General features: G+C 34.2%; 3 protein-coding genes across 7 annotated transcripts; 2 read left to right on the top strand and 1 right to left on the bottom strand.

The window, feature by feature from the left end:
- The first annotated feature begins 334 nt into the window (after positions 1 to 334).
- On the top strand, positions 335 to 5,382 carry LOC145725399 (uncharacterized). 5 transcript variants are annotated; one of them, XM_081974156.1, is made up of 8 exons: positions 336 to 654; positions 709 to 868; positions 1,028 to 1,431; positions 1,963 to 2,319; positions 2,787 to 3,116; positions 3,175 to 3,366; positions 3,469 to 3,507; positions 3,763 to 5,382. In XM_081974156.1, exons 3-8 carry the CDS (start codon positions 1,116 to 1,118, stop codon positions 5,214 to 5,216), a joined length of 2,688 nt encoding a protein of 895 aa, XP_081830282.1. In that variant the 5' UTR covers positions 336 to 654; positions 709 to 868; positions 1,028 to 1,115; the 3' UTR covers positions 5,217 to 5,382. The 5 variants fall into 5 exon arrangements, with proteins under 5 accessions (XP_081830279.1, XP_081830280.1, XP_081830282.1 ...); XM_081974157.1 differs by having other exon boundaries at positions 338 to 654; positions 3,766 to 5,382; XM_081974153.1 differs by having other exon boundaries at positions 335 to 654; positions 3,175 to 3,507.
- A 1,317-nt stretch (positions 5,383 to 6,699) lies between these two features.
- Positions 6,700 to 8,611, bottom strand: Rpt2 (26S proteasome regulatory subunit Rpt2). The gene is made up of 8 exons (XM_081974159.1): positions 8,468 to 8,611; positions 8,117 to 8,417; positions 7,888 to 8,067; positions 7,684 to 7,836; positions 7,406 to 7,629; positions 7,245 to 7,355; positions 6,984 to 7,193; positions 6,700 to 6,929 (listed from the first exon to the last, which is right to left on the bottom strand). The coding sequence occupies exons 1-8, from the start codon at positions 8,468 to 8,470 to the stop codon at positions 6,795 to 6,797; spliced, it is 1,317 nt and encodes a 438-aa protein (XP_081830285.1). The 5' UTR covers positions 8,471 to 8,611; the 3' UTR covers positions 6,700 to 6,794.
- Positions 8,612 to 8,750: 139 nt separating this feature from the next.
- LOC145725403 (uncharacterized) lies at positions 8,751 to 11,697 on the top strand. Its single transcript, XM_081974160.1, has 4 exons — positions 8,751 to 10,689; positions 10,743 to 11,215; positions 11,271 to 11,426; positions 11,481 to 11,697. Exons 1-2 carry the CDS (start codon positions 10,107 to 10,109, stop codon positions 11,024 to 11,026), a joined length of 867 nt encoding a protein of 288 aa, XP_081830286.1. The 5' UTR covers positions 8,751 to 10,106; the 3' UTR covers positions 11,027 to 11,215; positions 11,271 to 11,426; positions 11,481 to 11,697.
- Positions 11,698 to 12,653: the final 956 nt, after the last annotated feature.

Genomic DNA, 12,653 nt, shown 5'->3' with positions numbered 1-12,653 from the left:
TATAGTCAATTCCACCATAATACGTCAATTGAAAGAGTCAGAAATGCATTACTTTTAGGCAAAACATCGATATTTTAAATGGCAGGGGACACCAAAAAACTTTGCTTACTGGCTTGCATTTAATATACGTAATATGTCTATGTAATGGCTATTAAACTCTTTGTTTAGACTGTTTATAGGGTTTGTTTTAAAAAGCCCTAAATTTTAATAACGACCATTATAATTCTATTAACTGGTTACTGTGTGTGTGTGTGATCTGAATAAACCGAACAAAGGGTCACGGGATGTTATTAGGCTTCCTAATGAAGATGTCATGTGATCTACTGTCAGCTGGTACAACGTCGCGTCGGAGATCGTATCGATGTCGCAAAACGAACGAACCATAATTAATGAAATGTTTAACAAATCCCGAATTAATTGTTAGTGATAATTACTAATTATCAGTAAATAAACAATTTTTTAAACCGTATGCCATATGCGTCTTTATGGCAAGTAATACAAAGACATTTTGAGGTGTTATAACCTCACTCTTTGCTTCGGTTTTCGGTTTATATTTTTTTGTTTATTGTTTATGTTACTCCATAGACCAGAGGTAGGACTCCTGGAAAAAACGCATATTGTTCTTAATTACTTTGTGTTGTGTAGCTAATTAAGGTAAATTTTCCTACTTGCATCATTTATTGTTTACTAATGGTTGTGTATTGGCAGATTTTTTATCATCTGTTGAATTCCTCAAAGTTTTGCCATTCACAGATTTATCATTTCATATTCACTAATCATACATGTCAAATTTGAATATGGCATTTTACTACCTTAGCTGAACTAGAATTTCTGGTCTGTCTATACTGAAGCGAAACTTTCCTCACAGGTTTGTATACTATTTCATTTTCAACCACTTCTTAGAAGAATATTGAATAAGACTGCATTTGAAAGTAATATATTGGAACACTAATTACAGTTGAAAATCATTTACACCTACTTAATTTAAGTATTTATAAGTGTACAATATTTATTGTTTTTTTTTCAGACTGAATATTACTGGTACTATTCAATCCTAAACAAACAACTGAAGGTTTTAAAGATAATTTGCAAAATAAACAATCTTTAACAAAAACATGAGTAGCAAAAGGGTACATGAGTTCAATGTAGGGCAGAACAGCCACTTGACAGTTTATGAAGCCACAGTTTTAAAGCAGGTTATAGATGACATCGGAACTGGAAAGTACAAACCAGAACAGTACAGCAGTTTATTTGAAGAACACTTCAAACAGCATCCATCCTTGAAAAAAAATATGAAAGTGGTAAGAGACAGACAAATCAAAAAATTGCTGGAGGAGTTGCAAGTTTATTTGCCCACACAAAATAACTTTGAAGGAGAACCCAAGGGAGAACCTCCAGCTCAAAGCGATCAAAAGGTGGCTAGGAAAAACGGTAAACATTGTTGAAAGTTGTATTTAATATGTATTATCACATTTGTCCTGAATAGTAAGAGACGGAGCATCACAGTGACGTAATTTGACAGTTGGTCAATATTATTGTTATGTTAAATTACATCGTGACGTCAGATTTGCTCTGCACACTCGATGCAGCAGCAACAACTCCCGACGAATGACGTTTAGTATCATTGATATTCATGACAACTGTGATTTTGAAAAACAATGCAATCACAATTTTTAAATGCGAATAATTCAAAAACCACTAAACTATCTATATACTTTTAGAATCAGAAGAAAAAGATATACCAACTCATCAAAAAATATACAGGGTGTTCTATTAAAAACTTATCAAATTAATTTTATTTTACATTTTTGTCATGGTCTATAATTTTACTCATTAACATTCTCTGGTGATTTAGGAGAACCCTTGCATTACCAGTTATTCCTTCTGCAAAAATAAAGTCGCCACAATCTGTCTAAATATAAAAACTAACCCTGTGCAACAAATTTTTTTTGTTAATTTTAGGAGATAATTCCAAAATAATTAAGAGTCGTAAGCAAAACGTCTCCAACAAGAGTACACCATCCAATGTGGACAACACTCTCTTGACTGTTAATGAAACCACAGTCTGGAATCAGGTTATAAACGAAATCAGAACCGGAAGGTACAAACCAGAACAGTACAGCAGTTTATTTGAAGAACACTTCAAACAGCATCCATCCTTGAGAAAAAATAATAAAGTGGTAAGAGACAGACAAATAAAAAAATTGCTGAACAAGTTGCAAGTTTATTTGACCATACAAAATGACTTGGGAAAAGCAAAAAATGAAGAACAACCAGCTCAATGCGATCAAAAGGATCAGAAAGTGGCTGGAAGGAAAGGTAAACATTGTTGAAAGTTATTTGATGTATATGTTATGGATAAAAAAGTTTTGAACCTAATTTTACCGGGGTAAAGTTAAAAATACCTAGAAAACATAGGTAAAGTTTGAAATATTGATTGTGGCAATAACTTCAAAACCCCTGATGGTGGTAGACCATTGAATTTAGCACCATTGAAAAGAGCTGGTTTTTTTCTATCTGATGCACTATTGCACCTTTTGTTGACAGGTGGCGCTTTTATAAAGACCTACTATTTTACCGCGTAACTAAAAAAATCAAATGCAATGTTATTTATTGCCAAAGTTTGTACTAAATACTACATCAGACAGGAAAAACCGCAAATTTCTTCGCTTTTTTTAGAAGAATGCTATTCTATTTCAAGTTATTCAGAAAAAGATACATTTTTAATGATTAATCTTCCTAATACACTGCGGTTTTTTTATTTTTATAACGTTATTCCAATATAGATAAGAATCTTCAGCAAAACACCGCCAACAAGATTCCACCGTCCATTGTGAACAACTTGAATGTTAATGAAGCCACAGTCTTAAATCAGGTTATAGATGAAATCAGAACTGGAAGGTACAAACCAGAACAGTACAGTGATTTATTTGAACAACGCTTTAAACAACATCCAGCCTTGAAAAAGTATGACAGAACAAGAAAAAAGAGACAAATAAAAACATTGTTGGACGCGCTGCAGGCTTTTTTGGTCACAGAAAATAACTCAGAAAAAAGAAATGGACAACATTCCGCTGAAGATGAGCCCCAGGAGCATTTTGAAGATGCAAAGAAAGGTAAACATTTTTTACTGTTTTTAAAAAAAAAAAATTGGGAATAATGTTTTACTCTCAGAACGCCATATCAAAACGGATAGAAATATGTGTAACAACGATTTGATGAGTGACTTTACTGTTAGAGAAGCTACAATCTTTAATCAGGTTATAAAAAAAATCAAAACTGGAAAGTACCAACCAGAGCAGTACAGCAATTTGATTGGGGAGCATATTGATCAACATCCGACACTAAAAAAACAGAAAAGTTCAGTACGAGACAGACACAAACGTAAAATGTTCAAGCATTTGGAAAACTATTTAGCCATCCTAAGTAATTTTGAAAAAGAACGAAATGAAGAACAGCTTACTGAAAAAACATCGTCAGTCAAAACAACACGAGATTTTCATACAGGTAATGTATTTTTTGTCGTTTATGTTCGTACCAATTATTGTGAAAGTGCTCACATGTACTTGGCATTTTATAATTTCCAAATAGTTCAAATTCTATTGCTTGAATTGTTGATGTGTATGTGCATTTATTAGGCTTTTTTCACCATTTCCTTGAATTCTCCTAAAATTCTTTAAAATCTCTGGTCATTTTCTTGAAAAATAAATTTCTGACAGTTTCAACCATCTCTAATGTTTCATAACTTACACTATTTCTCAGCAGCACAAACACGCAGAGCGGCAGCCGATGCTTCTATAAATAAACCTGGGGACTCAGAAGACCAAGCAGAGTTTGACATCAGAGAGATTCAAGTAAAATTGCCTAAACTTTGTGCTGAAACTTTGAGAAAGTGCAAAAGTTCGTTAGTTGAAGAGGCGGTGGTGGAAACACCTGCCAAGGAATCTACTGGCAGTGAAAAATTTTCAAAATTGAAAAAAGTTAAATCAAGAAATGGCAGAAAATCAGTGATTGTGGATTCAGAAGAGGAAGACGAAAACAAAGGATGTGGCAACAGCAAACGTTACGAGAAGACAACGAAATCCACTGAAAACGACACTGAAAATGCAGATGAGTTTTCTGATTGTGAAAGTGGGGAGGAATACAATTTTGTTAACGATATACCTGAAGACGGAGAGGAAGATACGTCATCTAAAGTGATAGCCAGAACTAAATCTGTTGGATCGTTCGACACACAATCATCTCTTTGTGGAAAGGAAGATAATGAAAAGTCTGAAAAACTATCCGAGGATGAATCCGACCTTAGCGACGAGAATATAACAAATATTTCCAAAACAAAAAGCAGCAGCTCTGAAGTCCTGGATGCCTACCAGTCTGAAGTAGTAAGTATTCACGATTCTTCCAGTGAAGAAGACGAAGAAAATGGAGATTACATGACTTATAGTGATATTATGACTGATTTGACCCATGATGAAGACTCATCTTCGGATTCTGAAAGTACATCTTTAAAAGTAGAAGCCGGTCAAAACATACAATTGTCTCAAGAGTCACTTTCAACAGATGAATCGTTACAATTAGAAGAAAACAAAGAAACTTGGCAAAACGTGTCATTACTTCAAAACATATCGCTAGACGCTCTGAGGATCAGCCCCCCAATACAACGTAGAACTCTAATTTTACAAGAAAATATCAAAATAGACGGTTCTAACAATACTGCGCTGAGCCAAAGAATAAATAATTTGGTACAGTTTTTCGGCTCCACTGTTCCAAAGGGGAAATTCTCCTTAAATTTGTCGCTGGAACAAAAGGATTCACAAAACCCACCCCAGGAGGAAAGTGAAGGAAACTCTGAAGCCGTTAACGGCGACACTGACGAGTCCAAATCTCAGGAAGATGAAATTTCAAGCCCTCAACTTAATGGCAAAGTAGAAGATGAAAGTGTTAGTCAAATTGAAAATAGCGTTAGTACTTCCGCAGATGATAAACTAGGAAGGAAACGTCGTCTGAACAGAAGTTTGTCAGAAATTTTAGCAGATAATAAGAAAACAAAACGTTTGAAGGTTCAAAGTGAACCTCTAGATGCTAATTACTTAAAAAATTGCCAAATTATTACACCGTCTAGTTCAATTGGGGAAGATATGTGGAAGGTTAGCCCAATTTCCAACTTGAAACCTTCCACTTCGTCATCAACGAGAGTCAATTTTGAGATGACTTAAATAGTTATTGGTATTGTATTTTTCGGTTTTTGAAACCAATTTTGTTTGTTATTATTTAATGAGTAGTGTACTTGTGTAATTTAATGAGTACTTGCTGTTTATTTATAAGATACCTAAAACAGTTAAGTTAAATAAATGTTCTTTTTTACTTTTCTTTTACAAATAAGTTAACTTTCTTTAAGAGCATTTTTTGGCCTGATTTAAATAATTTTTCACAAAGGTTAGTTTTCTAGATTTAGTTTATACTGTGTCGCAGTATATAAAGATTTAGTTAAATGGGAGAAAAGTTTGGTAATTATGTGGTGGTCTATGTAGGGTCTGTTATTTCAATGGTGTGTTTACACACGCAAATTTGAGAGCCGTAACTGCTTAAATTCAGAAGTTATCTCTTAAACTGGGTTGGGGGGCAAATAAGTCCGTTTTTTGCAACAGTGTTGTTGGTTTTTACCCTCTGACTAAATCGGAGATTTTTTAACGAAAATGTGTAGTACAGCCCTGGAATTCAGACCCTTTCAACAAATTTCAGGACCGGAACCATTGAGTCAATACCGTTACCCCTTTTAAAATTAATATTCAGAAAATATCTTTTGAAATGCGATTTTATGTCACTTAACCAATTTTCCTTTTTTTTTTAAGTTAAACCCCTTGGCTCTCGTTTTATTGCAAACATTCTCCAAACTCCAATTTCAGCGTTTTACAGTTTTATTCTCTGTTTCAGAAATTTTCTAAATGTCTTGGAGGCCAATTTTTGTCCACTCAATAATTATTTATGACTTTTTTTTGCACCCACTCTTAGAACTAAATCCGTTTAGCACGACAAATAGAACAACCAAGAAAGAACCACGTTTCCTAATTTTTCATTAAGTGGGAAAATATCTTAGAAACTGATATACATATTTACTATATGACATCATGTCAAACTTGGAATCCGACGTTTCGATTTTCCGAAACCATGCTCAGCTTTGTTTTTTCATATGGGCGCCATCTTGGATTTTTTATTTTTTGATTCAGCTCATTTTTCGGGTTAAGATGATGTATCACATGATAACATTCCGAATGCAAGTCCGAATGTTAACTTAACCAGGAAAATAAGCTGAATCTAAAAATGCAAAAATCCAAGATGGCGCCCATATGAAAAAACAAAGCTGATGATGGTTTCGGAAAATCGAAACGTCGGATTCCAAATTTGACTTCGCCATCTTTTAGAGGAGAAAAAGTGGCTGTGACAATGTGTCAGTCATTTTCATTTGTCTCTTCAAATAAGTCCAGGAAAAATTAAAAACCTTTTTTCAAAACTTCGCTTTTTTCCAGATAATTCCGGAAGTAGTCGGAATTTTGTAATTTTTAAAACATCATAAAAAGCTCGAAAATGCGCTTCTTTGCCCTAATTTAACCGACTTTGTTTCTCTTCAAATAACCAAGATTCCCATGGTTGAGCTGCACCAAAAATGCTCTACTGTCTTAGGAGTATAAAATAATCAAATTAATTTATGAAATAATTTTATTGGGTAGTGAATGACCTATTTAAGACTGATATACAAAAAAAACTGTTAAGTTGTCTACACAACAAAAAGGAAATTACAAATACAATCCTTCAGGTGTGCCCTCTTTTTTACGATACAACACGTTCTCTTTAGACTTTTTAAAGTCCTCATTTATGACTTTCATCCTTCTCTCTCTCAGGGCCATAAGGCCAGCTTCAGTGCAAATGGCCTGAAAAAGTAATGGAATTAAATTTATAGCCTTTTTTCAAGTTTTGAAACTCACCTTAATGTCAGCCCCTGAAAGGTCATCCTTGGCCATGATTAGTTCCTGCAGGTTAACATCTTCAGACAGGGTCATCTTGGAGGTGTGTATATTGAAAATACGACGCTTGGTTTTCTCGTCTGGCAGTGGAAACTCAATTTTTCGGTCGATACGACCAGGACGAATCAGAGCAGGGTCTAAGGTTTCTATTCTGTTGGTTGCCATTATAACCTTAAAAAATCATATTAGTAAAAGATAAAGTTTATGTGGATTACCAGATACCTTAACATCACCACGGGAGTCAAAACCATCAAGCTGATTGAGGAGTTCCAACATTGTTCTTTGGATTTCTCTCTCACCACCAGAATTTGAGTCATAACGTTTTGTACCAACCTAAAAACCACCATTTTAACTATTCTTAACATGAAGAATGATGGACTTACTGCATCAATTTCATCAATAAATACTATAGAAGGTGCATGTTCTTCTGCCACTCTAAACAACTCTCTGACTAATTTGGGTCCATCACCTAAATATTTCTGGATCAGTTCAGACCCCACCACTCTTAAAAAGGTGGCTGAAGTCTGGTTGGCCACAGCTTTAGCCAGTAAAGTTTTACCAGTTCCGGGTGGACCATATAAAATTACACCCTTAGGAGGCTTAATACCTGTAAATCATAGCTTTAACATTAAAACACAATAAACAAAACACAAAAAAATACCCATTTCTTCATAGTATTCAGGATGAGTGAGTGGCAGTTCCACAGATTCTTTGATTTCTTGAATTTGTGTGTCCAGACCACCAATATCTGCATAGGTTTCCTGAGGTGCTTTTTCAAGCTTCATCACGGTTACCATAGGGTCAGTATCATCACCTGATGAGTTTTCTCCTTTAATTCTGTATTTTAAAGTGAAGTGGAACTTACCTAGAACACCTACAACAGCATGCACTTTATGATTTAACAACACAGAGCATCCAGGCTCCAGTTGGTCTTTATCAACAAAAGACAAAATGCTAACATAGTGTTCACTGCCTACTGAAGTTGAAACTATAGCATGGTTGTCATCAATTATTTCCTCCAAGTTGCCAACAGACATTGGGGTACCTTTTAATAACTTGTTAGTCTCTACTTACAGGAATTATGGAGCCCTTACCTCTAAGGTCATCCACCTTAGACCTTTCTTCCTCATTCTTTTCTTCCTGAGGCTTCAGTCTTTCCTGGTTGCGAATAAACTCCTCCTCCATGAGCAGATAGTCCTTGATACGCTCCAGCTTCAGTAACTTCAATCGACATCTGGTATGAGGGGTAACCGCGGGCAGTTTCAACGCAGTGTCGGGCCCCTTAGTGCGCCTCTTCTTCTTTCCAACTCTAGTCGGGATTGGGGGCTCATACTTTTTTTTCTTGTCCTTTTCCTCCTTCTTGTCACTTCCGGTGCCTCCCGATTGATTTTGACCCTAAATGCACACGATGGTCGATTTGTATTTATTGTTTCATTAATTCTTACCATGTTTTAAGAGAACTTTTGTTTCAAACCGTGGTGACTGTAAAAATCGCAATATTTTTGATTTCTACAAGTCACTGAAGAAACAAAAACTTTGCATTGACAATTTTGATGTTGACATTTAGGGTTAAGTTTTGAGATTAGGTTGTGTCTTTTTCTTTCTATTTTATGTCAGTGACAGAGACATCACTATGTTTTGCTTTTTTGAACATCATTGTGTAGGTTCACCCGACGTCAGCGGCTGAAAAGCTAACTAAGTAAGCAGTCATAACAAACTAAATAGGACTGCTTACTTAACCGCTAAGCCGCTGACATATTAAGCTGTATAGACATAGGACATAGGAAAGATGGAAAAAGGATTTTTTTTTTTAGTTTTGTTTTAATTCTACTTTTTTATATTTAGCAAATGTCCACTTAAAATGCTGTTATCTACTCAGCAATTAGCAATCATCTATTGCTAATTTCAAAATAAAGAGAATTTTTGACTTGGGTTTCTAAAACATTATTTTTAGAATAAAAGGCACTACCAGCTAAATTCAACTCATAAACTTATAAATTTTTTTATATTTTCATTTAAAATTTTATTAATAAGACAAAATATGTAAGTAAAACTTGGTCACTCACTAAGTTTGGTCTAATTATTAACTTTTCAAGTCTTTTTGGTCAAATTATCAAGTCAATTTGAGTTATGAAAATATGAAATTTGCAATATTTAACAAATCATATAAATATACCTAATTCAAATGTACATTTTCATGTTATGACATTTTATGGTATATAAAAATTGATTTGAAATCTTGACCAGTAAAACATGTTGAGGCTTTGCCCTTTGAGACTTAAAAAGATGATAATTTGCTAAAAAAATACAGATTTCAAGTTTTTACATTTCAAGCTTGAAAATTGACTTGAAAAGTTAATAATTTGATCAAATTTACATTTTGGACCTAAAAATTGACTTAAAATTTAAATAAATAGTTATTTTATAAATATGCTCTATTTTCAAGATGGAGTATAAATTGACTTAAAAACTTGATCAACAAGATATTTTTCATGTTGTAAATTTGACTAAATTTATATTTCAGAACTAAAAACTGGCTTAATAATTTGACTAAATAGAAAATTTGCATATTTTCTTGTTTTGTGAAAAATTGACTTGAAAATTGACCAAATTTACATATTAGACCTAAAATTATACTTAATAATTTTACCTTAATTTCAATATTGCTTTCTTGAAAGATATTTTTTGATGGTGGTAAACTTTAGTTTACAGAGAGTATTTGCTTCAAATGCATTTGTAATAATGTCAGTCAACACCTATTTATTTTGCCAATTTTCAGTCTTCATTTAGATGTTAAATGACATGCACACCATGGTAAGCAATGCATAAACAGTATAAGGATGTTTTTGTTACAGCTCGATTTTTGTAGTACAAAATATAGGTCACATAATTTGATTTTATTTACGCAGTACTTATCTAAATAAAATTATACCTAAAATTGACATTTTATCAGATCAACATCAGTGCTCTAAATCCCATTTATAAAATAACTTCCAATATTTACACACTAGTTCGTTATTATTACTTCAATATGACTTTATTACAAATTTAGGGATTTCAATTCGTAGTTTGAAAGCAGACAGTATGGCAAAAAACGTTTTTTTCATTAACGCTCCACAAAAATCGGTTAATATGTTTGAAAATACCGAAGAACAACAATTGTGTCCTTGTAAAGTGTTTAGTACAACCACCACAATAACTCGTTTACTAGGAAGATTTCCATTAACTTGGAAACACCATGGAAAATGCATTTATGAAGTATCAGCTATCTGGTTGGTTTACAGTCTAGTGTTAACTGTGGTTCTGTCAGTGGGTTCCTACTATGCAATGCCACAAATTAAACTGGATATCAAGAATTTACCAGAATTTCTAAGTAACTTTACCAATTTGTTCAGTTTGGTGTATCTGGCGATTGGTTTGATGCATTTCCTGGAAGTGCAATCCTGGGTCAGACTGATTGAATGTCTTGGGTCATTCGGTCATGACTTTTCCTGTCAAGAAGCTCGAAGGACCACCAACGATTTCCAGAAGGTGATATTTAGGATGCTTTGCGGTTTTGTGTTTTTGCAGGGATTGCTGGTGTTCAGTTTGCGACTACCTTTGCACGTGGTTTTTTTTAAAAGTCTACAAGTACTACCGCAGTGTTTTTATATTTTATGTATTATCTGTAAGGAGTTGCAGGACACTGATATACTTTTTATTAAAACTTGTAGCTTTCAGGTGCCCGGTATGCAACCGCAATGTTTATTTGCTTTGAGAGTGTGGTAACCAATTATGTGGGTTACAACTCACCACATCCTTGCAAGGAAATACAACTTTTCGTGCACAACCAGTATGAGTTTGCTGGATTTACTTTGGCTAGGACGATTTGCGATCAGAAACACCATTTTAAACCTGATTTTTTGCGGGATTATAATGCAGCCCAACTGGTGGATTACTTGAGAAGGTGCCATCAGAAAATGTGCGGAGCCATTTTGTTGCTGGAAAAAGCTTGCAGTCCCTAGCTGCTATTTTACATTCTCACCGAAGTTTTCTTGTTGATTCTGAGCCTATTTTGGATAGTGTCGCATTTTCTTTACAACTTTGAGGGTTCTGCGGCGAAGGGAATGTTGATTTTGAACTGCATTCATGTGGCTTGGCATGGGGCTGGATTATTCTATTTTATACAAGATGTTCACAACTTAATTAGTATTGTAGGTTATCAAGTTTGTAAGCAATTTGATAAAATCTAGATTATTGTAATTGTAGGTGAAGTCTTTGCAAGGTATTTTAATGACTTGTTCCCTAAAGGCTCAGAGTGCAGAAGAACAGCAGCAGTACCGAATCTTTATGATCAAAGTGAAGAATCAGAGGTCGTTTATTATAAACGGTTATTTTAAATTTGATATGGGCGCCATTGGTCCTGTAAGTCAAGTTGCTTTAAAATTGTTATTGTTTTGTTAATTTTTGTTATTTTAGATTGCAGCCAGCATTTTTACTTACGTATTGGTGGCACTACAATTTCAATCTCCTATTTAAAACTTTAGTATTTTAGTAATTATTTATTGGAGTGATTTTAGGTAATTCAACATTTACACCACAAAATATACGTGTTTAGTTGATTGGTTTTATAGACTTTTGCTGAATTCTGTCCAGAAAAAAATACATAAAGTTGAAATTGTTTTTTAAGGATTCAGATCTTGTTTTAATCTTCGCAAAACAACTCCCTTCTGACGCTTTTGAGGGCAAATTGTCTCTCTTAGGTTTTTGTAGAAAACTAAATTTCCTACACTTTTTGTCATTTAACATTTTTCTGAACTTTGCCATGTGGCCGAGTTACGCGGGCTATTAAAGAAGCAGGTGTCACGTGACGCAAACAACGTATTAAAGTGTCCCTTAACGCCCTAACTGTCAAATTTGGCTTTATGGAAGTGTGAAGACTACTTAAAGTGCTATTCTTGAAAGAAACACATCTATTTGGAATTTTATACTTTCAGGTCACTAGTGAGTGAGTTTTGACAGTTATGACAGGTGTCACGTGACTCAAACAACGTATTAAAGTGTCCCTTAACGACCTAAGTTTCAAATTTAGCTTCATGGAACTGTGAAGACTATTTATAGTGTTTTTCTTGAAAGAAACACATCTATTTGGAATTTTATACTTTCAGGTCACTAGTGAGTGGGTTTTGACAGTTATGACAGGTGTCACGTGACTCAAACAACGTATTAAAGTGTCTCTTAACGTCCTAACTGTCAAATTTAGCTTCATGGAACTGTAAAGACTACTTAAAGTGCTATTCTTGAAAGAAACACATCTATTTGGAATTTTATACTTTCAGGTCACTAGTGAGTGAGTTTTGACAGTTATGACAGGTGTCACGTGACTCAAACAACGTATTACAGTGTCCCTTAACGTCCTAACTGTCAAATTTGGCTTTATCGAACTGTGAAGACTACTTATAGTGCTATATTCTTGAAAGACACACATTTGTTTGGAATTTCATACTTTCAGGTCACTAGTGAGGGGGTTTTGACAGTTATGACAGGTGTCACGTGACTCAAACAACGTATTACAGTGTCCCTTAACGTCCTAACTGTCAAATTTAGCTTCATGGAACTGTGAAGACTACTTGTAGTGCTATATTCTTGAAA

Source organism: Ips typographus, linkage group LG2, assembly GCF_016097725.1.
Source record: "Ips typographus isolate SLU linkage group LG2, UJ_Ityp_2.0, whole genome shotgun sequence".
NCBI classification, from domain to species: Eukaryota; Metazoa; Arthropoda; class Insecta; order Coleoptera; family Curculionidae; genus Ips; species Ips typographus.
This window is presented reverse-complemented; position numbering and strand designations above follow the sequence as displayed.